This window comes from Zootoca vivipara, chromosome 12, assembly GCF_965207765.1.
Source record: "Zootoca vivipara chromosome 12, rZooViv2.hap1.1, whole genome shotgun sequence".
Classification (NCBI taxonomy): Eukaryota; Metazoa; Chordata; class Lepidosauria; order Squamata; family Lacertidae; genus Zootoca; species Zootoca vivipara.
This window is the reverse complement of record NC_142595.1, coordinates 13,005,134-13,029,841: the sequence shown is the minus strand read 5'-3', so window position 1 is coordinate 13,029,841 and position 24,708 is coordinate 13,005,134. Positions and strand designations below refer to the sequence as shown.

The following is a 24,708-nucleotide window of genomic DNA, read 5'->3' as shown; positions in this document are numbered from 1 at the left end:
CCCTCATGTTCTCCCTCTAGTGAGCTTTCTGACATTACTGAGAGAGGCAGAGGACTGCATTGCATGGGTGTTCATCCTTGCTCAACATCACTTTCATGCCCAGGTAGCAGACCTTGGAAAGCCACCAGTACTACTCAGAGCAGACATTTCTGGTTGGATTTGCCGTTGGTCTCTGCCTTGGTACCATGGCACCTTCATAAGTCTTAGGTGCAATACCGGTAGTTGATAACACAAAAAGTTGCACTTCCTATAAGGCTGGGATGGGGAGCCTGCGCAGAGCACATTAAACATGGGCAAACAATTCAGCAAATATCTTCTTCTTCTTCTTCTTCTTCTTCTTCTTCTTCTTCTTCCGCTCGTAGCCAAGGAACATTGTCTTCCATAAACACAATTTTAACAATTCTGGATCCACACGTCCTTCCACAGTGGGGACATAGGTTTCTGGGCGGGAGTTGATCACGGTGAGTGTTTGCCAAGCGTGCCTTCCTCTTAGCATGTTACTTTACCTTTGGTAAAGGCTGTTCTCCAGTTGGAGCGCTCGCAGGCCAGTGTTTCCCAGTTCTCTGTGTTTATATTACATTTCTTAAGTTTTGTTTTGAGAGAGAGTTTTGTTGACCACTGGCATGACACTTTCCATTTTTAAGTTCGGAATAGAGTAGTTGCTTTGGAAGACAGCAATCATCACATTTGATAGGGCCCTCATTCCATGTTTTTTAAAGTATGAATCTTTACCAAAGCAATCTGTCAACCAGAGAATCCCAGGATGATCCCAGGACATAGTCAGAAGGGAGATGAAGCGACCACCTTGCTGACGTTACACAAGTCTGGCCATAACCTGGATGGGGCCACAGGTAGGCTGCTTTCAGTTTCATGGTGAAAAAACGGCGAGATCTAAATGTAGTACAGTAAATGAATAAACGAATCCTGGGAAAGGGGTGGGGGTGGGGGACATTCAATTCTGTTCCCGTTCTGATACAATATGTGAAACGGAAGAGAACCATCCTTCAAAATCCACACTTCTCCAGTTCTCCAACCGAGTAGGAAGAAGAAGAAGAAGAAGAAGAAGAAGAAGAAGAAGAAGAAGAAGAAGAAGAAGAAGAAGAAGAAGAAGAAGAAGAAGAAGAAGAAGAAGAAGAAGAAGAAGAAGAAGAAGAAGAAGAAGAAGAAGAAGAAGAAGAAGCAGCCACTCTGGGCGGCTTCCAAGAAAATATTAAAATACAATGGTCTGTTAAACATTAAAAGCTTCCCTAAACAGGGCTGCCCTCAGATGTCTTCTAAAAGTCTGGGAGTTGTTTTTCTCTTTGACATCTGGTGGGAGGGCGTTCCACAAGGCGGGTGCTACTACTGAGAAGGCCCTCTGCCTGGTTCCCTGTAACCTCGCTTCTCGCAGTGAGGGAACCCAGTGGCAAATGGTGCCGCTTAGCTGCCCGGGGCGGCACATACGCAGTACACCCTGGCGCATGCTTTGTGACATGATGACGCACGCACCAGGACAGACTGTGCATGTCCGCACATGCGCAGTCCGTCTGCGGTGGCCGGTGCGCTCCAGCAAGGGCACCGGCTGGCGCACTGGGCTGGTGGCCAGTGCGCTGGGCCAGTGGAGGCGAGGGGCGGGGGCGGGCGGCGGGCTCGGCTGGAGGAGGTGAGGGGCGGGCCAGGGGCCTGCGAGGCTGCCCCCGCCAGACTGGAGCTAGAGGCGGCCCGTCCCTCCCTTGCTATGCCCATGAGGGAACCGCCAGAAGGCCCCCGGTGCTGGACCTCAGTGTCCCAGCAGAACGATGGGGGTGGAGACGCTCCTTTGGGTATACTGGGTCGAGGCCGTTTAGGGCTTTAAATTGTGCCCGGAAACGCACTGGGAGCCAGTGTAGATCTTTCAAGATCGGTTTTATGTGGCCTCAGCGGCCACTCCCAACCACCAGTCTAGCTGCAATAGACCACTGCAAAGTGTTCATATAAATAAATCCACTGGTGAAAATAACGTACAAAAACACATTATATTAGGGGGGAATTGCTTTGCACAAGGATGCATATGGTGAAATTTTTTAGACGCAAGTGTGTCTATTGGGAGAAGCTCCCGCTGAATTGCTGATGAATTTTCATGAGGACTTTTTGCCCCCCAATGCAAACTGATATGGAAATGTGGAGGACAGAAGTCAAGCCTGGAGAAATGAGAGAAACCCAGTTTGACATGTTCAGCTATCCCTGGTTCCAGGGCAGATTCTCAGTAATGCAGAGTGCAGAGACCAGACCTGCCGGGCCTAAGCATTGCTCTGTGCGACTTGCATGTTGCAGGGGAAGATCGGGAGTGGTGGGCAAAGCAGCCTTTCATGGAAGCTTGTCTGCCATTACTGATCTTGTCACTGAGGAGTGCCCAGTAATTCTGGGACGCAGTTTGAAAACTGCTGGGCTAAGCCAAAGAGACCAAGCCCTTGCTCCTAAATTTTAATCTACATTCCTGCAGAATAACTGAAAGCTTTTTGGGTGTGAGACACAGAGAGACATACGTACATCATGTTACAGAGTAACTAACGCATTGTGTCACGATCCTTCCTAGGCTAGAATTGATTTCATGCTTGCGTGTGGAGACTTCTCTCCATTTCTCATCCTTCTAATCTTAAATGCAGTTTGCTCCATTTCTGCATCAGTTTGCACTTAAATAAAATCTGCAGAAAAATGTATATGCATTTGTGTGCGGATTTATTCCAGTATGCAATGCAATCTTGCCTAACGTGGACATTTTTGCATGCTGTTTTCCCAAATAAAATACAGTTTTGTATGCTATTTTCCTTTTTTTTAAGTGTACTTTCCCCTAATATATGTGTTTAATATACTTTTTTAGGCTGGATAACTGCTGTGCAAAAGTCAGAGAGCTGCAAATTCCAAAAGAAATTTGTGTTTTGGTTTACGTACAGGTTCGGGAAGTGTGATTTGATGGGCTCACGTGAAAATGTGAACCAAACACCTTTTACCTCTATTCACCGTTTCTGGGCATAGTGGCTAAGCATGTAAGCCACAAGCCTAACAATCCTGGGTTCAAATCTTCCCACCTAGCCTGGGAATGCACAAAACAGCCTGTCTGAAGCAAGTCGCCGTCTCTTCGTCTCAATCCTACCCCTGCCATTTGCAACATGGGGATAATTCTGATAGCATCCTACTCGACAGGGTCATTGGAAGGATTGCAGCAGCGGAATCTGGAATGTGCTGTTTCATTTGTTTGCTATTATTTGTTAGCTCCGAGTGCCTCTTTTTAGACAGATAGGCATCATATGCTTATCTGAAATAAAATACAGAGAACTGTAACTGCTAATTAGCATGATTCTTTAACAGAAGAGAGAACCCGTCTCCCTTTCCTGACATCATTTCTCACGTTTTTTTTCTCTCTTTTTTTGTATCTATCCTCCCCACTGGGTCAGAGGTTAGTTGGCAGCCCTTGGTAGACTCTCTTCTTGGAATAAGGGTCAAGTCACAGCCGCCAGGAGTTCTGATCTGCAGTCAAGCGTTTCCCAAAAGGCTCTTTGATCCAGAGCAGAGCAGGTGAAATGTTCAACACTGACGACTCTTGACTGCCACCTAGCGCTCATCTGAAGATCCTGCTCATAATTCCATGCCCTTTCCACCCAGGGCAGTCAATAGAGCAGGGGGCAAATAACCCAGCTGATATTTTGCTTTTTGGACCAATTACTAGAAAAGCAGGGGTGGGTGGGGGAATGAGTATATTTTTTTAAAAGCCCAAAGCGTTTCTGTTAGAGATTGTAGGGGCAGAAATCGCCTGCCCCCCCCATGTTAAAGTTGTTTATGTATGTAACAACAGTAGCTAGGATTCTATATGTGCTTAAATGGAAAGAAGAAGAAGATGTTCCTACCAAAGAACAGATAAGTAAGATAATGGACTATGCAGAACTGGCAAAATTAACAGCAAAATTAAGTGAATCTAACAATTATTGCTTTATGGAAGAATGGATGCCTTTTTCGGACTACCAGTATTTAAAGAAATCTTATAGTATGATGAACTTGCGAGCAAGATTTGAGCTATGAGTGGCAGAAGTAATTAGATTATAATATTGTGGTTATGATTTGATAGGTGTGAGGCATTAAAGCTGTATATAGTATAAGGTTGCAGGGCGGGCAGAGGGGTATGTGGTAAACTTATATTCTTTTACTTAGTTAGGGATGCCAATGTCCGAAACATCCCGGACATTGCCAGGATTCGTCCGTTGAAAATGTTGTCCAGATGGAATTTTTGAAAAATCGGTTAAAATGTCGGGGAAAACCCAGGTGTATGGCAGTCCATATTGGAAGTGTTGATTTTTTGCTGAACTTCCTAAAAATAGGAAGTTGTTTAAATTTTGCCAAAGAAGCTAAACAGCTTTTGTATCCGGATTTTAACTTTTTGAAATATGGCAACCCTAACTTAGTGTATGTGTGGGGGTTTTGTGTCAGCGACACTCGGGTAATGCCAATGTCTTTCTATTCATTTATTCATTTTCATTGGCAGTGAGAGAGGTTGGGGGCCCTAAGGCATGCTTGGTTTTCTTCAGTTGCCTGTGGCGAGATTGGTTTGTGTGTGTGATGTGGGGAAGGGATTGTCGGGTCAAGTTAACCATATTGATTCGTATGCTGTCGGTGGGTTCTTGTTGTTGTCTTGTTGGGCTGTGTATGCAATGCAGGCGAGCCGTACCGGCAGGAAACAGTCATACTAGAAAACCAACAGGCTGAAACTGCCTTATATAAAATCAAGCAGCAGATTAATCAACCCATGCTTTAGTTGATTAACCAGCAAGGAGTGAATTTGAATCAGTCTGGCAGAAAATAAAGGGCAACTGTGTCTGAGCAGGTATTTTTTAAGCTATTTTGGAGACGGTGTATTTCTGCCACAGGGACTGGCGATGTTAAAAGAGCCTTTTCTTAGAACGACGAGGGGCGGTTCTTTACTAAATCCTCTTCCATTAGTTCAAGAACTTGTACCGAAGTGCTGGCAACAGTAAAAATCTGTTTAATGGATTGAACATATTAAGGGCAATTAAATTTGATTGATTGAATGGAAGGTATTAAAGGCACGAAAACGATCCTTGGTTGGTTTCTATAAATTAGTTAGAGCCAGTTCTTCTTTCACAAATCCAGGGGGCTCTCTGTTCTCTTGGTAGCACAACCAACTTCCAAAGCCCCACCTCTTCATATCTGGCACCTTCGCTGAGCCCCCCACCAGCTCTGCCGCCCAAGAGGGTACAGAAAAGAGGCTATTCCCTGCGTCATTTTGGCTGGGAATAAAGAAAGCCTTGTGCTCTCCCTGTATCCTCATTAGTCCTTCGGATTCCCTTCAGCTGATTCTGATGTCATGGTGACCCCCTAGGCTCTCTGGCTGGGCTGCCATTATATACACCATGGGGCTAGCATAGGACACGGGCTCCACAAGACTCAGCGGAGGGAGCGGCCGCCTGGCCCAGCCTCCGGGCCCTGCTTGGCGCTAGTCTTTTTGCCCAACACTGGGTTAAGAGACCTCTCAGGTCAACAGTTCAAATCTAGCCCCAGGTAGTGGCAAAGAAAAGCCTGTTCTCCGTGGCTGCTTTTCAGGTTAAGGTAATTGGTCCCGGAGTGGCCATGGCAACTGTGAGACTGCCGGGATTAAAATGTTGAAAAACACAGCATTGTTCGGCGTGTAGAAATGATGGGGAAGATCGAGAGGCAGAGAGGCAGGCAGAGAGATGTGACTGATCACTTTGAATCAACACACAAGATTCAGCCCAGCTGCTGTCGACAGAGGGCTTGTCCACATTCCTGCTATGCCCTCCAATATTTCTCCGATGAAAATAGGGCTGTCCTATTCCTAATAATAATAATAATTTTATTATTTCTTATACCCCACCCATCGGACTGGGTTGTCCCAGACACTCTGGGCAGCTTCTATATAAGAATAGAATAAAACATTAAACAACTTCTCTATACAGGGCTGCCTTCAGGTGTCTTCTTTTTTTGTGATTAAAATACTTTATTAAATATTAAACATATTAACAATAAAATCAGCATAATTCAACATAACATAACATAACATAAATCAACACAAATGAAAACAAAATCAATACAACACTAATACGAACATAAGTCAAAATTATACAAGAAAAAACCCCAAAACTTATTAGAAACTTATTAGAAAAAGTAAAAGGAGAGGGAAAGAAAAGAAAAAAAAAGAAAAGAGAAAGAAGAGAAAGAAAATACAAGAAATAAAATTTCAATAAAATACTCTGGTTTCTTTTCAGATCGTATAAATCTTTTGCCTTCAGGTGTCTTCTAAAAGTTGTAGAGTTACTGATCTCCATGGTTCGGGGGTTGCATAACTCCACACCCTCCAACATTTCTCCGATGAAAATAGGGACATCCTAAGGAAAAGTGGGACATTACAGGGTCAACTTACAAACCGGGACAGCTTCTGTAAACCCAGGATTGTCCCTGGAAAATAGGGACACTGGGAGGGTCTGTTCTATTTGTCCCATGCTATCTAGGCATGGGTCCAAGCTGTTTTAACCTGCTGCTTCCTCTTGGAAACCTCTTGGGAACTCTTCTAGCTATACAGTTCTATGATTCCTTAGTCTGGGATGGGTAGCCTTTAGTCCAGGCATCCCCAAGCTATGGCCCTCCATATGTTTTGGCCTACAACTCCTATGATCCCTAGCTAACAGGACCAGTGGTCAGGGAAGATGGGAATTGTAGTCCAAAACATCTGGAGGGCCGAAGTTTGGGGATGCCTGCTTTAGCCGTCCCAACTGCAAGTCCTACCATCTCTGACCATTGGCCATGCCGGCTGGGCTGATGGGAGTTGGGGTCCAACAACTCCTGGAAGGTTGCAGGCTCCACATCCCTGCTATAATGCACAACACATCCTTAATCCACCCTCTTCCCTAGCGCAGGTCCCTGTTCCCCCCCCCACTTGATGGCATCACCCATCCCAACTTCAGCTGTTTCCCTCGGTGCCTGCCCAATACATTTTGCTGCCTGAGGGAAAGGACTCCCATATTTCAGGTATAGAAACTAGTTAGACTGGCAGGGAATCCTGCATCAACATCTTCTGCTGCATCAGATACCGTCCTCCAGAACATTGCTGTTTTTTTCTGACTGATGCCCAAACACACCCAGCATCTGCCACCCGAGGCAGCCCAATGCCTCACTCTTCCTCATAGTAGAGCCGGTCCTCCTGTCATTTTAGGATCTCTGCAACAACAAAAACAACCCAACCACAATTCCAATGCCCCACCCAATCCTTGTGATGACCAGTTTCACTATGTTCCTAGTGTTCTCTGGGACTTAAGTCTCTCGTGTTCTCCTCACTCACCCCCCTTGCTTTCAGCCAGGGCCCCTGCATATAAATCATCCCCGCACAATGACGCCTTCTCTGTAGCTCCCTCACCTTAAGCCAGGCTATGTAATGTTCCAGGACCCATGAATAGTCTTTGTGCTGTAGAAATGGAAGGGGTCATAAAGACACTGCCTTTTCCAGAAGAACTCCTGCGGCGGGTGAATGAGGTGGTCAAAGTTTTAATGAGTCTTGTAGTGCAGGCAGATTATAAATCACTCCCTCCGCCCTGTCCCGACCATACGATCTCCCTGGGTAACTATTAGATCATAGGGAGGTCAAGCCAGCCAGATGGAGTCCTTGCAACTCAGCAGTGGCATAGCATGGTTTGCTAGTGCTTGGGGCGCACATGCATGTGCCGGGACAGTGGCCGTGGAGGGTGAACGGAGCCCACAGCACCAGCCCAGCCCTCACCACTGCTGCCACCAGAGTGACCCCCCCCCCAAAAGCTAAGCAGCGGGGAGCCCAGCCGGCCACTGCGAATCCTCTTGGGCTAATCCTCTTGATGCCTGCAGAGAGGAGTGCCGAACTTTGCCATGCAGGGGTTGCCCTTTGCCCATCTCCTTTTTCCCATGCCCACTCACCGTCCAGGGAGCACACCAAGGGGGAGCGGGTGAGTGCTGGCTGGACAGCCATTCAGCGAGGGGGCTGGTGACGCAGTGGTCAGGCCAGACTCTGGGGTCCAGAGACCTCTGACAGCAGACAGGGAAGAATGGGGGACCAGGCCCACCAGGATGTGGGGGATCCCCACAGAAGCCGGGGGACGCCTGGTTCATGCCTCCTTAAAATTGTGCGCTTGGGGCCACCTGCCACCTGCTATGCCCTTGCAATTCAGTCTATCCTGGCAATGTAAGGAAAACTGTGTGGTTAGGAGATAGATATAGATATAGATATAGATATGATATATATATATATAGACAAGATATATAGACATGATAGATAGATAGATAGATACGGTAGGTAGGTAGGGGTAGATAGATACCGGTAGGTAGGTAGGTAGGTAGGTAGGTAGGTAGGTAGGTAGGTAGGTAGAAGATACATATGGCAAGTGGAACCTGCAACATTTTATTTTTTGCTGGGTTGGATGCTCTTATTTAGAGTTCCAGCCAGCCAGCCATGCCCTTTTCACTAAGTAGCCACTGAGCATATTTAGTCCCTTAGGATTTCTCTCCCCACCAGCACCACTCCATTTTAGCTTTTCTGTCCCTGAATTTTTTATACTTTTGCAAAACTTTGGGTTTCTCCAGAACTACTGATACTTCCTTTTTGTTCACAGATGTCACAGGTCAGTAACCACACAGTTCAAATGCTAAGAAAGAGTTAACTCTTTTTTAGCAAGAACAAGATCTGCCACAGACTTGGTAGAGTGTCATGCCCAATGAGCACAGCAGCTCATTCCCTGTGGGTCTAACTCCATGAAATCAGTTGCCGCAATTGAAAGTCCCCACCTCTGCACAGTCTTCTGAGTCCCCTCCTCTCCAGGGCTTTTCCCAAGCAATCGGAGACTGCGCCTGCATGAAGCCAACCTCTCCTCCGCCCTTTGCATGCCTCTTCTGGGTCTGGGAGCCAGGATGGGAGGGAGGGAGGGGAGCTTGTCACAGCAAGGGAGACACACACACATGACTCTTGACCAGCCTGACTTATCTCTGCCTCTTGGCCTCCACTGCTTCAGCTTCTGCCCCGAGTCTGGACTTATCTCTGCCACAGATGTTCCCAGCTCACTAAGCCCTGTTACCTCTTCAGCTTCTGTCCGACACCTGCTCTTCCCAGTCTTCTCCCTCTGACAATACATCGTTGTCCAATCACCGCTCCCTGGGCTCTGAGCCCGCCCACTCTGTGTCCAACCAGCCCTTGACAATGGATGGTAATGTTTTGCCTACCATATTCAGAGGATCTGCACTCACAAAACAGAGTTCACTCTTTGTATATAATATAGTAGGGTAGCCAATGTGTAGCCCTTAAATATTGTTGGACTCCACTCTCATCAGTCTCAGCCAGCCTGTCCAATGGTTGCAGATATAATATTTCTGCACACCAGACACTACCCCAAGTATACAGAAGCACCTTATTTTTGGGGTGGTCCTGTTTCATTTCCAAACCACTGTGAAGCTTGGTAGGGAATTACTAACCCCTTTCTCTAGAAAATCATGTTGTTCACTTAGTTTTTTATGCAGATCATTATAGTCCAGTGATTTCTGTGTTCTTCTCCCGTCCTCCATTGCCTTCAGAGCTTCCTGTTTACAGAATCAGACTGTTTTATTGATTCCTGTCGAGTTTGGCTGGGGTGTTACTGATCAATACCTCCTAATTGCACCTTGAATAGCCCATTCATATCAGTTTCTCTCCGACAATAGATGAGTACTTCCTCCCATTTTTCTTCTTCGTTTTTTAAAAGTGAAAGATCGCGATTTCACAATATAAAAATTAAAGAACTAAGAATAGAAAGGAATCAATTGTTAAAGCCCATCCTCTCGTCAGAACAGGAACTGATGTCAAAGGGCAATGTAGAATGGATAGAACAGCAGAATCATAGGGTGGGACGGTACCCCAAGGGTCATCTAGTCCAACCCCCTGCAATGCAGGAATCTCAGCTAAAGCATCCATGACAGATGGCCATCCTACCTCTGCTTAAAAACCTCCAAGGAAGGAGACCCCACAACCTCCCAAGAGAGTCCATTACACTGTCAAACAGCTCTTACTGTCAGAAAGTTCTTCCTGAGATGCATAACGCAGACTAGTGTGATATCACTGCAGAGGCATTAAAAATTAGAATAGCAGATTTTGAGTATTTCCTACCAACTGTCCATGATCACAGCCACACTTTACTGGGTACTGGTGAAGAGAAAGAAAGTGCATTGCTATTGTGGCCCCTACTGTGGATACTCAAATGCTATTTTGTGTGTGTGTGTGTGTCTTAAACATCTGCTTTGTGCACATTTCAGTCTTTTACAGCACAGAGAGAAATCTCACCATGGACAGCTGGATAACTCAGTTGGTTAGCTCAGCTGGTTACAGCATGGTGCTGATAATAATGCCAAGGTTGCAGGTTTAATCCCCGTATGGGATAGTTGGATTGCAGGGGGTTGAACAATGATGGTCCTTGGGTGTCCCTTCGAACTCTGCCATTCTACAACTCTACCTTTCTCACCCCTGTGGCTGCAAAGCTTAGCTTGAAAAAATGTACAGAAAGTGCCTGGTGACATCTCAGAAGCTAGAAGGTGATCTGAGCAGGACTTGTCATGCATAGCTGCCAAGTTATCCCTTTTTTAAAGGGATTTTCCCTTATGCTGAATAGGCTTTCTCGCGAGAAAAGGGAAAACTTGGCAGCTATGTTGTCATGGTCAAGGAGGAGAGGGTTAAGGTTCCCACTCTGCTTTTGACCCTAATTCAGATGCTGAACCAGGTATAATGGTTGTGCTTGCACTCCAGGGCCCGCTATGCCCAACCATGTTGTTGTTGTTTAGTCGTGTCCGACTCTTCGTGACCCCATGGACCATAGCACGCCAGGCACTCCTGTCTTCCACTGCCTCCCACAGTTTGGTCAAACTCATAGTGGTAGCTTCAAGAACACTGTCCAACCATCTCGTCCTCTGTCATCCCCTTCTCCTAGTGCCCTCCATCTTTCCCAACATCAGGGTCTTTCCCAAGGATTCTTCTCTTCTCATGAGGTGGCCAAAGTATTGGAGCCTCAGCTTCACGATCTGTCCTTCTGGTGAGCACTCATGGCTGATTTCCTTCAGAACGGATAGGTTTGATCTTCTTGCAGTCCATGGGACTCTCCAGCACTATGCCCCACCATGGCATAGTGCAAATGGCTGGCTCCCAAGGAGGAGATCTCTTGCCCCTCCTCATGACTTGTAGAGGGAGACCTAATTATGTCCTCTAAACAAATCTACGTATACAAATTTGCACCACTGATTCAAGTCGCAGAATCTTGCTGCTCTTGCTGCAGCATTTGCATTCTGGGGGTGTAAAGATTTCTGACACACACACCCTCAAACATGATGCAAAACAACAACAACAACAACAACAAACCAAAATAAAAACTTAGTTGGTCTTTAAGGTGCTACTGACCTGTAACCAGAACTATGGAAGGCACCACATTGAGCCGCATGAAATGGAAGTAAACTTGCACAGGTACTCCTATTTCAGTGTATCTGAAGAAGTGTGCATGCACACGAAAGCTCATACCAAAATAAAAACTTAGTTGGTCTTTAAGGTGCTACTGAAGGAATTTTTTTATTTTACTAACAACAACACACTTCCAGCTGTGTCAAAGAAGCATCCTTGAGCATCTGAGTTATTCCCCCATTGCTGAACCTCACCTGGTGGACCAGTCTTGTACCATTGTACCTGAAGAAGCAGAGAGCAAGTGCAGGGGAGTTTCTCTTGCCCCCTAAAGTCGGCCTCTTTCTCTCTGCGGCTTAAGTCCCATTGTTTCCCAGAAGCAGACCGCGTTGTATGTGCTCTCCCTGTGGCGTGCCAGCTCCCCAGACATGCGGGATAAAGAAGGCTTCATTGCTATGCACAGGCGCCATCATTCCCCTCCTGCCATCCCTTTCACTGCCCCGGACTCCTGTCCAGCAGCCAAACAACAACCTTTTCATTCTGTTCCAATGGGCGACACGGATTAAAAGACTCTGGAGTTGGCAAGCAACTGCTTTGGCCTCGGTGCGCCGGGAGAGGGGACTTGGGCTGCAGCGGGCCAGGGACAAGGGGGATCCCGCTGCAGCCCAAGAGTTGTAGGGTTGTAAAACTCCGAGGCGACAGCACACCCGTCACCGTGGCGCTGGGGATGGGTTGGTATGTGCGTGGGGCAGCCATGTCACGTTACGGATGTTGTGTGTACGAGGTTGGGCAAGGGCACAAGTGTCTATATGGCAGCAAGTCTGTGAGTGTGCGGGTGTGAACACTGGCAGGCGTGGCACAGTATTTGCAGCTTCCAAAAGGGCAGTTAGGGCTAAATGCTCTGATCTGAATGGTTTAAAACTGGATGGGGGCCACCTAGAGGCGAGGGAGACATTGGATTCAGCTTGCATTTAAAGGTGAACTCGAACTCATGTTCACTTTCCGGAACGATGCGCAAACTGAAACTCGGCCACCCTTTGCAATGAACACGTCTCGGAATTTTGCGGTACTACAACTCCCATCACCCCTAGTAGCTAACAGGACCAGTGGTCAGGGATGATGGGAATTGTAGTCCCAAAACAGCTGGAGGGCCAAGTTTGGCCACCACTGACGTAATGTGTACAGAAATGCATCTATACTAAGGGGAAGTGTGCATATAAAATGCATGTTGGTGAAAATAAAAAAAGGAAAATGTGTTATATTGGGGGAACATGGCTTGGCAAAAACATGTGCATTAAAGGAAATTGCGTACAAAAAATGGGAGGAATTCACATAAAAATGCGGTTGAATTTTCACAGGGACTTTAGAAACAATAATAATGCGGGAATGTGGCAAAGTGAATTTAGAACTGGAACTATGAGAAACTGAGAGAAACCGAAACTGATATAGTTACCCATCCCTAGGGCCACACCTGTAAGTTGCCACTGTGGATTTCAGAATCACCCTCTGAGAGAGCGGGATGCCACGTCTTAGTTCAGGGTGTGTGTTGTGAGCTGTGCTTCTTCCTAGGAATCATGGAGGAGAGGAGGTTGTCAAACCAGGATGCAGAGCCCAGCAGTCTGAGAGCGCCTCTCTAGGCATCTACTTATGATCTGCTTCAGGCTGAGGAGCCAGCCATGGCAAAGTCAGAAGCTTTAAAGGACCAAATGGGGACCCTCTTGGTCTCTCGAGTCTCCTGATCCCTGTTGAACTGATGGCTTCAAAAGTACTCTCTGACAATCTCCAACAGGGGCACTGGAGTATCTGCCAGTAGTTCTGCTTATGGTGACCGGGGGGGGGGAGGGGGGAAGGAAATAGTGCCTGGATCCAGAGGCAGTTTTAGGGTTTCATGACCTGTCCAACCATGCTGGACACCACACTGCAAGGGGCACCCAAACAATGCCGTAGAATGGAGCACGAGAGGCGGGGGGGGGGCACAGAATTTTAGCATCACACAGGGTGCCCCTGAAATTTGAAGAGCCCAAAGGCGGTCACTGCTGTTCATCTCTAGTTTGTGACCTTCTCATAACATGTGGCATCCCTCACACAAACTGGGAGTCCACCTCAGAATGTGTCCAGCCTTTTTGGGTGGCCCAGGTATTGCTGGAGTACAGGTGAACACAGTAGACAAGTCACCTTTTGGCGATGTTTGCAAAAATAGGAAGAGAAAGACTCTCAAAGGCTATGTAAGGATGCTTCCATGTGGACAGCTTCTGTTGCGACTTAACAAATGGTTTTCAGATATAAGGCCTTCTCCGTGGTGGCACCCTGAATTTGAAGATGTAACTATTCACCCAGGCATTTCACTCTTAATTGCTGTCCATCTTTCAGTTGGTTGAGGTAGTGTGATACCTTTTCAATGCTACTGCAGTTGAGGCACTTGTAGTTTATAATGTTCTACTGTGGTATTCCTTTTAAAAAAAACATTGTAAGTCACCTTGAGACAATTTTTGCTAGTAAGCAGCAAATTGATGTAACTCTACAATTCTATGGTTCTGTCATTATCTAGTAGTGCAATTTGGAGCTGACTTTCCATTCCATTGGTGAATATTATGTTTTTTTCCATGTGTGTCTCTTGCTATGTTCTATCTAATCAGTCAGTGGCTCCCAGTGGAGTACAGGATCCGGTTTAAGGTGCTGGTTTTAACCTTTAAAGCCCTACACGGCCTAGGACCGCCGTACCTACGGGACCGCCTCTTCTGGTATGCCCCATGGAGGACCTTACTGTCTGCTAACAACAACACCTTGAAGATCCCGGGCCCCAGGGAAATTAGACTGGCCTCTACTAGAGCCAGGGCCTTTTCAGCTGTGGCCCCGGCCTGGTGGAACGCTCTCCCACAAGAAACCAGGGTAAAGTTACCGGATATTTTTCAATGAATCCGGGGACACTTTACATACTATACACTATACATACATACTACAAGTTCGGGACGTTGATGCTGCAGCGATGGCAGTGCCAGTGGCAGAGGGTTGACCGCCACCTTGACCTCAGCCGCCACATTTCACCTTCCTCCGAGGCTTCTATCTCCTTTCTCCATGAGCCTGGGCAGCCCCTGAGTTGTTGGTTCTTCGGTGGTGGTGGTGGGAAGCGGTGCACGGTGGGTCAGGCATGGAAGGCGGAGAAGGAGGGCCAAGAGCGGTGGCGGTGGCGAGGCTCGGGCAGCGTGATGCCCCCCTTCCCATCGGAGCAGCCCCAATCCCATTCCTACTTGTGTGCAAGCAGGAGGGGGCGGGGATCTCTCAGGCAGCGCAATGCCTCCCTTCTCTTAACCCACTCTCGGGCAGGGAGGGAGGGATACAAATACATTATTATTATTATTATTATTAACTTGGCCATTCTGGAATTTTCCCGAGGAGTAATTTTTTTAAACCCACCACGTGAGAGATGTGCTTTTTTCAGAGCTTGTATGAGAGCACAGTGCCCCCCCCCAAACACACATTTTGGGGCGCCATGTGAAAAAGAGGGGTACCCCAGTTTTATCAGGGAAGTGCAACCCTCGGTCACCCACGAGGCCGAGCCATGATCCCAGATGTACCCCCTGGAATCTCTCGCTGGGTCACGCACCCCTTGTGGGAGGGGGTGTGTGTCAAAAAGCCTTGGGCCTGCTCCACTTCTCAGAAGAACCCTCCAAGGCCGCTTTTAAACGATGGCCTTTTTCTCGTTAACTTTGCTTTTTTTTTGTGTACCCAACCCCTTCCCAGGCCGAGGCTTTCAGGGACTGCGTGTTCCTGCAGCGGACCGCACTCCTCGCGGCAGAGCCGGCGGGGGGTATCAATCTTGCCACGGCGAGCATGAAAATGGGGCACCTTGAGACAGCGGCCAGAGCACAGAGCCCCTTGTGTTCTCGGCCAGGGGCTCTCGCCGTGGCCTCGGGCCCATTAATAAGGCCCTTTTGTGGGGATGACGGCTCCCGGCTCCAGAGGGACGCGCAGGGCTTGGTCAACAGAGGCTGCTTTCGCCAAGGGAGGGGAGGCCGAGAGCGAGGGGTTAGGGGGCTGGGAACCTGGCTGGGGGCCAGAGGTGGGGCAGGCGAGGCCTTAAAAAAAAAAAAGCTTGGGAGGCGGCACCCCCTTGCCCTGTGTGACTGCAATGGCGTCTGGGGTGTGCTCCGTTGAGATGCCATGGCTGTGAGGCTAGCAAGTCCTGAAGGGAAGGTTAGGGAAGTTTTGAGTCTGTGGTATCGCATTATGCTTTTAACTATTTTTTTTTTGTTGGGAGCAGCCCAGAGTGGCTGGGGCAAACCAGTCAGATAGGTGTATTATTATTATTATTATTATTATTATTATTATTATTATTATTATTATTATTATTATCATGGCAAGGCCTGGCCAGGTCATTCCTGCGATCCACGCTGTAAAAACCCAACCTGGAACGACCCTCACGATGCATAGGCATTGCATATGGGAGATTCGTGGCAGGGTGGGGGGGGCTCCCTAGGAAGACAATGCAGGTTTTCTCAGCCTCCAACACACACACACCCCGGCCTTTTCTCTGTAGGCAATTTTCAGGTATGGATGGGATCTTTGCTTTGGGCCTGAGTTGATCTAAGGTAGATAGAACCCTTGGCAGAAACAGGAAAGGGCGGGGGCTTCAATTGAGTAAAGGGTCACAGAGCACGAGACTCTTAATGCCAGGGTCACGGGTTCGAGCCCCACGTCGGCTGAAAAGATTCCTGCATTGCAGGGGGTTGGACTAGATGACCCATGTGGTCCCTTTCAACTCCACGATTCTACTCCCCTGTAGAAAGATTCCCAGCCTTGCACATTGGGTGATTGGTCAGTTAGTTAAGCATTTCTATTGTTTTATTTGATGGGAGGAAATGCCCTGCCCATCCCACCCCACCCGCTTGGCTGCGCCCGTGCCCTCGCACAATTGAATGTTTTTGGTCACAGAAGCTGGAGGTTTACAGGAATTAGGAGGGGGGATTCTTGGCAAAAGAGAGTCGTATTTTGTTGCTCTACTTTGCCCATCAGAGCCTTAAAGAGTTCTGTGAGCTCAGAAGCAAAGACTGATACTCAGCTCTGAGGCACCAGCCTGCCCTACATCTTAGGTGCAGATAATTGTGGGGGTGGGGGGAGGGAGATGCTTTAACCACTCCACTCTGCAGCCCTCTCTGAGCCAGGAATCTAGGAGTCTGCTTTAACAACCCTCTGCCCTTCCTCCTAATCTCCATCTACACGCAAACCTCTAAAGTTCGAAATTCTCCTTTCTGAGCTGGGAACCGGACACGGGGAACCTTGGTTCTTTAAATAACTGGTTAGGATGTCATTTGTCCCAAGCTTCACCTATGTTATGTGAGGCAGGCAGTGCCTCTGAACATGTGCAGAGTGCTTTTTGGCAACCAGGCCCTTGCACCTTTGGGCTTAGCTGAGTGAGGGGGTGCAGCTTTCAGGCAGGCGTCAGCTGCTCTGCTCCCCTCTGTTTATAAAATTCTTTAAACCCATAATCTCTGCCCCTCCTTCCGTTCCCCCCCCCCCAAACCTCTCCTCCAGCCTTGTCTCCTCTAAACAGCCCTAAATGAGATTCCTGCTGACGCTTCAAGCTGAAAAGAAATCCAGAAGTTTGCGGGAAAGAGTGTGTGGTTTTTTGTTTTTTGTTTTTGAATTTGCTGTCTTTAAAGAACCACTGGAGTGGAAAGCCAGTCAGGGGCTTTGAAGAGACATTTAATTGAAATCTTTCTTAATTAGCGTCTCAGCTGCCTGCCTCAACCTGCCTCTGAGATGAATCAAAGATCTGTCATTTGGGCGCTTTTGGTAAGAACAGGCAACAGATTACCGGGGAAAATGCAGCTGTGTGCTATGCTTCATGTCTCAAAAGATGCTGAGACACCAAGTGGAAGATAATACTTTCCGCCATGGAAGCCCTTTCTGTCCAGGCACTTTGAGAGCTAGCTGCAGAAAGTTACTGTACGGGAAAGACACTCTGCACAAGCACAGGGACATCCTTGTCTGTTTTTACCTTTCCCTTGAGCATATGTAGAGTACCTTTTATTTTTTTCAGTTGTGCCTTTTATTTTTTTCAGTTATATTTTTCTTAAATTTCCAAAAAATTCACATATGCACTCCAATACATAATATTTTTTTTCCTTTTGCTTTGTCGACTTCCTACCCCATTCTCCATGGTGTTTTTTATTTCTGCCCCTTGCTGCACCCTATCCTCTCTCTCTTATACCATAATAACAATACGGTAATCTCTAATTCCAAGACTACATTAAATGTAGCCAAATTTTGTGTGTCTGCAATCAATCGCAGGAAGCAAGTGGTATCCCATAATAATGATCCAACCCCTAAATGTTAACTACAGGGGGTTCGTTAATAAGTAATTTTAAATTTTATTTAAATCCTTGTTATATTCACTCTGCCCTTTGTATTTTTGTTATGTTTTATGATCTGTGATATTGTGCGTGTTGATGCTGGTCTGCGACCGTATTAATAAATTCATTCATTCAATCTCTAATTCCTTCTGCTGTTCATAGTTCAAATCCTGATGGCGAATTAATCATATTATAGTATTTCTTTAAATAGTCTGGAAAAGGCTTCCATTCTTCTTCAACCAATCATCATTGGGTTCTCTTATTTTAGCTGCCAGTTCTGCATAATTCATTGCTTTATTTATCCATTCTTCTTTGCTGGTAGCTACTTCTTCCTTCCATTTTTGTGCATACAGAATTCTGGCTGTTGTCGTTACATACATAAACAGTTGGATCATCTTTTTTTTGGAACTTCTGTCCCTATAGTCACTAAAAGAAAAGCTTCTGGGTTTTTTTTGGGGGGGGTATTATCACTTTTTTATCTCATCATACTGTACAGTGGTACCTCAACTTTCGAATTTAATGCGTTCCGAATGCACATTCGTAAATCGAAAAAAATTGTAAGTCGAATCCCATAGGAATGCATTGGGATAAAAAATTCATAAGTCGAAGCAACCCTATCTAAAAATTCGTAAGTCGAAAAAATCCTATCTAAACCGCATCCAAGATGGCGGACGTAGAAACATTTGTAAGTAGAGTTATTCGTAAGTCGAGGTACCACTGTATATCATTTCCCCAAATCCCCCCGCTTTCTTACAAGTCCACCACATCCGAGTGCCTTTTCTTGACCACTGAGTAACCACTGCTTACACTTTTATATCTGGGATCGGGAGATGGGAGGTCTATATCAAGAGATGGGGCTGTCAGGCAGAGTTGATTCCAAATACAGCACTTCTCTTGATGCGCACTTGGTGTACAGCAGCGATGGGCAGACTTCAAGCTTGAGAGAGAGAGCGAGGGCGCTTCCAGACTGTTGCTATTCTGGGTTGGGATTCAATCACATACAATACTGGCAAATTCAGGTCGCGCAGTTATACCTGACTGGGAAGTCTTAATGCAACAAATCCATCACACACACACACCCAAAAAAATCAGACTGTTTGCAATGAGGGAAGTGATAAGGAAATACACTGGAGTTGCTTTGAAGAAATGTCGCCTAATCTCCCTGCAAACAAATAAGGATGAATGTTTAATAAACAGGTTGTCTGGAAGCAGCCCTGTTTTGTTTTTTCCTAGAACCTCAATGTCCACCGGGTACAGCCAAGTGTGAAATAGTGGCTTAGAAAGAGGAGTGTGGTGGATATTCTTAGAATTAAGAAAGAAGCCATCTCTGACTACATCTTTGTTGTTGTTTAGTCGTTTAGTCGTGTCTGCCTCTTCGTGACCCCATGGACCAGAGCACGCCAGGCACTCCTGTCTTCCACTGCCTCCTGCAGTTTGGTCAAACTCATGTTGGTAGCTTCGAGAACACTGTCCAACCATATCGTCCTCTGTCATCCCCTTCTCCTCGTGCCCTCAATCTTTCCCAACATCAGGGTCTTTCCCAGGGAGTCTTCTCTTCTCATGAGGTGGCCAAAGTATTGGAGCCTCAGCTTCACGATCTGTCCTTCCAGCGAGCACTCAGGGCTGATTTCCTTCAGAATGGATAGGTTTGATCTTCTTGCAGTCCATGGGACTCTCAAGAGTCTCCTCCAGCACCATAATTCAAAAGCATCAATTCTTCGGCGATCAGCCTTCTTTATGGTCCAGCTCTCACTTCCATACATCACTACTGGGGAAACCATAGCTTTAACTATACGGACCTTTGTAGGCAAGGTGATGTCTCTGCTACATCTTAGTACAGGTATTAGTTTTGAGTTTCAGAACTGAGCTCACATTCATTTCCATATAAAAATCCATCCCAGGTTTTCTCTACCCCTTGCTTTGTTTCAGCAGCCTAATTTGGCGGCAGTGGGGTGGGTCGTTTTTTGTTGATTTTCCAAATTTTACCAAATCAGCCACAAACTAAGACAAATTTAATTCAACTTTTCCAAAATTTGCTTTCCCACACTCTGTTCTTGGTGTGTCCAAAGTTACCTCTTGTTTCTGCTTTATTTTCCTAGTTGTTTCTAGTTCACATTCCATTCCTTACAGTTAACCTTATAAGTACAATAGCTTTGTTGTTGTTTTTAAAATTATTTATCCTTAACCGTCAGCCAATTCCTGCACATTTGCACATTTCCTGCACAATTCCTGCACATTTGCAACATTGACAAGTTGCTATTGTTAAACAACTGGGAATCATGAACGCTTTATGAGCTACCACAAATCTCCTAAAATCCTGGATCTACCGTCTGCCAGGCACTGGTATACAGAATTTATATCACTGGCAGACTTGAGGCCTGGGAGCCTCTCTAGATCTAAACATTTTGTGTAAAACGCCTGGTTGTTCTGCTCATACAAAACAGCATGCAAAGGAGTGACATTTGTTGTGTGAATGAGCTCTCTGGACAAAAGTTGGTTTTGCATTTTCAATAACCAATTTGGCAATTTGGTTTCGCTGCTGTGTTTGTGTCATGATCTTGCCTGTGATTCTGGGGCAGAAGAGATGTTTTCCCCGCCTCTTTTTTCATCTTTAGCAATCACACGGCTGCCTGCCGTGTGTGTTGTCATGTCACTGCTGTTGTAGGGAGATTGTGGCCATCATAGGTTGGCAAGGACTCTGACCTCGTAGCTCGTCCAAGAGCGTTTGCTCTCTTCTCCCATCAAGAATGCTCAAAGCTTCTGCCCAATGCCTTTCTTTTGTTGCTTTGCCAGGGCACAGGGCACTTGGCATGGAAGATGTGAGATGTTAAGGCCTGGTAAGCACCCCATTCCCCCTCCCTCCTCCAGCCTTTCACACGCATATGCTCGGGGGATGGTGAACCCTCTTGTATAAAACCCCTTGCAGCACACAGAAAGAAATCTGTCTGAGTTCGCAGAGCCTGGAGAAGAAGCCTGACCATGGAAGGGCAACGGCTGTCATCCTACGGAAGGCGTTTCGGCGCACAGACTTCCTCCATCCACCACGCCTTGAGGTTCTCGCCAGGGCGCAGGTACCTGTCTTCAGGTCCTGGCACTCGGCTCTCCGTCACCAAGCTGAAGACCTCCAGCCTCAGCTTCCGTGCCGGCCCCAAGTTCTCCCCGGACAAGGTGGATTTTTCCCTGGCTGATGCCCTCAACACCGAATTCAAGGAGACCCGCACCAATGAGAAGGTGGAGATGATGGAGCTGAACGATCGCTTTGCCAGCTACATAGAGAAGGTCCGGTTCCTGGAGCAGCAGAACAAAGTCCTGGTGGCAGAGCTCAACCAAATCCGAGACAAGGAGCCCACCAAGTTGGCCGATATCTACCAGGAGGAGGTGAGGGACCTCCGCCACCAGGTCGACCAGCTCACCAACTCCAAGGCCCGTCTGGAGATTGAGAGAGACAACCTGCTGGAGGACCTCAACAATCTCCGGCAAAAGTAAGGAAGTCTCTTTTCGGGATCTCTTTTCGAGTTTTGACTGGGCTGGGTGGGGTAAAGGTAAAGGGACCCCTGACCATTAGGTCCAGTCGTGACCGACTCTGGGGTTGCGCGCTCATCTCGCATTATTGGCCGAGGGAGCCAGCGTACAGCTTCCAGGTCATGTGGCCAGCATGACAAAGCCGCTTCTGGCGAACCAGAGCAGCACACGGAAACGCCGTTTACCTTCCCGCTGTAGCGGTTCCTATTTATCTACTTGCATTTTGACGTGCTTTTGAACTGCTAGGTTGGCAGGAGCTGGGACCGAGCAACGGGAGCTCACCCCGTCGCAGGGATTCGAACCGCCGACCTTCTGATCAGCAAGCCCTAGGCTCTGTGGTTTAACCCACAGCGCCACCTGCGTCCCTTTGGGCTGGGTGGGGAGGCACCTGCAAACAGGGAATGAGATGGGGCAAGGAAGCAATATGCAGAGGCTTGGGGAATTGAGGATTTGGAGGGGCATCTACGTCATGCAATGTAAACACATGGGGACAGGGAATTTTTCCCTCACAGAGCTACAGTTCCCAGCACACTTCACAAATTCCAGTTTCCAGGATACTTGGGGGTGACAGCATATCCTTTAAATGCATGGTGTGGGTGGGCTTTGCACACTCAAGGTCTTACTGACGGCCTTGTTTGGCTTTGGAATGGGATTTTTCCCAGCAGGTCATATTGGCAAAAGAGTTTGGGGAGGGGTACATTTCCCTTCCTTTGTGGCATGTGGCTAGCATAGCTGCCAAGTTATCCCTTTTTTACAGGGATTTTCCCTTATGCTGAATAGGCTTCCTCGTGAGAAAAGGGAAAACTTGGCAGCTATGGTGGCTAGGCTTGGTTGCTTGGCCCATCTGGAGCAGGGAGTGTCAGGTTGTGCATCTGGGGAACTCTGGGGTTCCCTGGGGTTCCTCAGATGGTTATTATGAGTTTTCCATGAAAAGACCAGTCATGGGCGCTGAGCTTCCCTTGGTGTCAGCTTGCGGTCTTCCCTTCCAAGCCAGAGCTGCAGGGGAGTGGCATATAATCTACAGCACATTCTCCATTAACAAAAAAATATGAGGCCCAAGCATAGGAGCCGATTCCTAGGTGCCAAGGTCCCTTCGTCTTCCCCCAGTAAAATATTTGGGGTGGCAGGGCCTTCCCAAAGTTGATGGGCATTGCCATTCAATTGGTGTGTGTGTGCTCTGCATCTTGTGATTGATTATGTGGGATGGGGCTTACCTGGGCCCCCCAATATTTCATTCAAGTTGGCTCCCTTGGGGACCAAGAGGTCTGGCCAGTATACCATGTGAACGGAGTACTAGTCAATGTGGAAAGTTTCCATAAAGGCTGGAAGCCTGGAAACTGCTAAACTATTGTTATTTCTTCTATAGGCATTTGTTAGTGATCTGCCAGCTCTTTGATTGCAGACTAGGTTCACTTCCAGGGCTAGCCCTTTAGGTAAGGCAATCCCCTTGCCTCAGGCGGAAGACCAAGAAGGGCAACATCGAACTACCTGCCAGTCCACCGCAAGTTACCATAAGCCTGTTGGTTGTGTGGCATAGCCTCTAGGAGCACTTCTAAAGTAATCTCTGGTGTGCCAGTAGTAAGTTGTGTGAAGCGCTAAACAACAACAACAACAACAACAATAATTTATTATTTATACCCCGCCCGTCTGGCTGAGTTTCCCCAGCCACTTTGGGCGGCTCCCAACCAAGTGTTAAAAACAATACAGCATTAAATATTAAAAACTTCCCTAAACAGGGCTGCCTTCAGATGTCTTTTAAAAATAGGATAGCTGCTGATTTCCTTGACATCTGATGGGAGGGCGTTCCACAGGGCGGGTGCCACTACCGAGAAGGCCCTCTGTCTGGTTCCCTGTAACCTCACTTCTCGCAATGAGGGAACCGCCAGAAGGCACTGCCCCTTTTCCAGGGTCCTCATGGATCAACTCCACCCCCATCCTTCCTCCATGAGATACTGTAAGGAAAGATGGCCACAGAGGGTCTGGAATGCCTGGAATGCCGCTGCTAATGTGACGGCAAAAATGACCACAAACACAAATAATTTTTAAAATGACCTCAGAGGAGCAGTGCTAGCTGGTGCCCATTGAGGCTGGTAGGATGGAAGGCAGGGAGCTCAACAGTAGGTGGTGCTAGAGAGCCAATGGTACACGCAGAGCCAACTAATTCAAGTTTTGTCCCCATCCTCTTCCCTGCTGAGTTCTGCAAGGGCAAAACTGAGACAGAGGAGGAAGCAGATATCCAGAGCCACCCAATGGATTGGATGTAAACACAAAGGCAGGTGGGCTTCCAGGAATCAGGATGGAGGTTGATGGGGCAGTGTCCCATTTGCCATGATGGCGCAGCCTCCACAGTGGAGGAGGTGGGGGCAGCAACAGCGCCAGGTGCCTCTAACAGCGTAGTGTTTTGCGCTAGCATCTGGCCCTGGGAGGGTGGTCCATCCCAACAACCGCTGTTGAACATGGGATTGGATAGACCAGAGTCATAGAATTGGAAGAGATCACCTACTAGTCAAATCCCCTGCTTAGTGCACAGTTGACAGTGCAGCATCCCTGACTGATGCCTGTGCAACCTCCCCTTAAAACGGCAGCCCTAAAGAGCCCTTCCTAATCTCTTATTCTTTAGACTGAGCAAGTGTAGAGACCTCCAGAAATTGCTGAACTACATCATTCCTGGCCATGTTTGCTGGGGCTGATGGGGGTTGAACCTCAGCAACATCGGGAGGGGTTCCCATAACTCAGTGATGGCGAACCTATGACACGCGTGTCAGACGTGACACGCAGAGCTGTCACTGCTGGCAGGCGCCCCATCGTCCCATTCACACTGTTGTTGTTGTTGTCCCCCCCCCCATTTGTTCTTCCGCTCCTCCTCCAGCTTGTCTCCGCTAGAGCTTTTCTCTGCTGTTAAAACCCGGATCCTTTTTGTTGTTGCTGCTGCTGGTAGCCAGAGATTGGTTTTTTAACCCTTTCTGTGCTGTTTTTGTCTGGCGCTTTGGCAGACTATGGGTGTAACAGCGTTCGTTTTTTAACCCGTTCTGTGCTGGGTTTTTTGGCGCTTTGGCAGACTATGTTGGTGCTGCGTGTTAGTTCCAGCGAAGGTATTATTTGTCATTTATTTCTGTTCTCTTTCCCCCCAAAAAAGCGCAGCAGCTTTGGGGCATCCCCCCAAAAAAGCAAAGCAACTTTTGCACCCCCAAAAAAACCTCCAAAACTTTGGTCAGCAGCTCCCCCCAAAAAGCTCAACAACTCTGGGCACTTTGTGATAAATAAGGGGTTTTTGGTTTGGTTAAATAATTAGTTTTTGGTTTATTAAATACAGTTATATATTACAATTATACATTTTTGTTATTTAAATTATAAATATTGTGAAATTATGGTTTTTTTCTCGAAGTGACACACCACCCAAGTTATGCTCAGTTTTTTGAC

The 24,708-nt window shown here is 47.3% G+C and overlaps 1 protein-coding gene across 7 annotated transcripts in view; it reads left to right on the top strand.

The window, feature by feature from the left end:
* GFAP (glial fibrillary acidic protein) overlaps nucleotides 1-24,708 on the top strand; it is a 43,078-nt gene that overhangs the window by 300 nt on the left and 18,070 nt on the right. For 2 of the 7 annotated variants that reach the window (XM_088654959.1, XM_088654958.1), the window contains exons 2-4: nucleotides 755-851; nucleotides 20,560-20,603; nucleotides 20,693-21,248. In XM_088654959.1, the coding sequence (XP_088511085.1) occupies nucleotides 20,746-21,248 (503 nt within the window). In that variant the 5' untranslated portion in view covers nucleotides 755-851; nucleotides 20,560-20,603; nucleotides 20,693-20,745. Of the gene's footprint in view, nucleotides 1-754; nucleotides 852-17,050; nucleotides 17,207-20,559; nucleotides 20,604-20,692; nucleotides 21,249-24,708 lie in introns of those variants that run through there. The other 5 variants (XM_088654957.1, XM_088654956.1, XM_088654960.1 and 2 more) reach the window with 4 other exon arrangements.